This window comes from Diadema antillarum, unplaced genomic scaffold (genome assembly GCF_040938485.1).
Source record: "Diadema antillarum isolate AM-2024a unplaced genomic scaffold, OU_Dant_1.0 scf00000022, whole genome shotgun sequence".
Classification (NCBI taxonomy): Eukaryota; Metazoa; Echinodermata; class Echinoidea; order Diadematoida; family Diadematidae; genus Diadema; species Diadema antillarum.
Window position 1 is genome coordinate 1516019 of NW_027270911.1, and position 1482 is coordinate 1517500.

General features: G+C 35.4%; 1 protein-coding gene across 1 annotated transcript in view; it reads right to left on the minus strand.

Annotated features, from left to right (window-relative positions):
• Nucleotides 1-286: 286 nt before the first annotated feature.
• Nucleotides 287-1482, minus strand: part of LOC139730972 (prostaglandin E2 receptor EP2 subtype-like) — a 9506-nt gene continuing 8310 nt past the window's right edge. The window contains exon 5 of the mRNA XM_071641855.1: nt 287-435. Coding sequence (XP_071497956.1) covers nt 287-435 — 149 coding nt within the window. The remainder of the gene's footprint in view (nt 436-1482) is intronic.

The following is a 1482-nucleotide window of genomic DNA, read 5'->3' on the forward strand; positions in this document are numbered from 1 at the left end:
TAATAATAATAATAATAATAATAATAATAATAATAATGATAATAATAATAATAATAATAATAATAACAATAATAATAAGAATGAAATGAATAAAAGAAAGAGAAAGACATCCCAACGCATTCAGATCTGCATGGGTCCAAACGGGGCATTGAGGGTGAAACATCTTGTTCAAACGTTGAACCCAACGATTCAGAACCTTTTGTGGTTTTCCAGACGGAGCGAGAGAAGAAAAAAAAATCAACAACAACAACAGAGTCTTATCCACGGTATGTTTATGTTACCATGGTTACACCATGTCGGAGCTGTTGTTCGTCGCTTCGCGCAAATCCAAGACGTTCCGCCATTGCGGGAACGTGGTGATGAAAATATCGTGCACTCGCGCAGACGACTGACATGGTGGCGGCTGGGGGGTATTCACCGAGGTCGTCTGCGTTTCTGCAAACATAAGAACGGGAGAGAAAGAGATATATTATTTCATGAGAGGAAGGATGAAACAGGAAGACTTAAGAAGATACAAGAAGTGAAGATAGGAGAGAAGAGAGAAGAGAAGAGAAGAGAAGGGAAAAGAAAAGAAGAGGTGACGAGAAGAGAGAAGAAGAGAGGAGAGAAGAAAGAAGAGATAAAAGAGAAGAGATAAGAGAAAGAGGGGGGAAGAGAAAAGAGAAAAGCAGAGGAGAAGAGAAAAAGAGAAGACGAGAGGAGGGAAGAAAAATAACCCAAAAGGAAAGCACAGAAAGGAGGAGTGCAGAGTAAAGAAGAAAATCGATGAAATGATAAAACAGAAATTAAATGAAATATAAATGAAACAGAATGACTGAAAGTTAGAGGAAAAGAAATGGAAAGAAAAGAAAGTGCTCAAATGTAAGAAATGAGAAGTGGCATGTAGTTCAATAGTGAAACAGTTGCAGTTCTCATCAAAGGCTTGACCTTTTATTGATGTTCTTCCGGTGCAAATATATCACTAAAAAGGTGAACAAAATAGATGAATAAATATAGATAAGTAAGTAGATAGATAAATCAATAAATAAAGATAAACATACATGTACATACATACACGCATATATACGCACATATATATATATATATACATATATATATATATACATACATTCATTCATACATACATACATACATACATACATACACGTACATACATAGGCCTACATACATACATAAAGGAATAGATGAGACTGTACGACGAGGGATACAGGTAAGTACACAGTAAAAAAAAATACGAATATGCGCCAAATTGGCCGTCCGGTATGATATGACATCATACTTAAACCATCCGGTATAAGTAAGATATCTATTACACATTGTATCATATCACAAACATACCATCCGGTATAAATATGTTGTTATTAAGAAGTTGGTTAAAGGTACTGTTTGCCATTGGGAGCAGTGATTCCAATAAAAAAATGTTCGAGTTATCACATTTGATGCCTATTATGTGTGGGTCATTTGCGTCACAAAACATCCTAC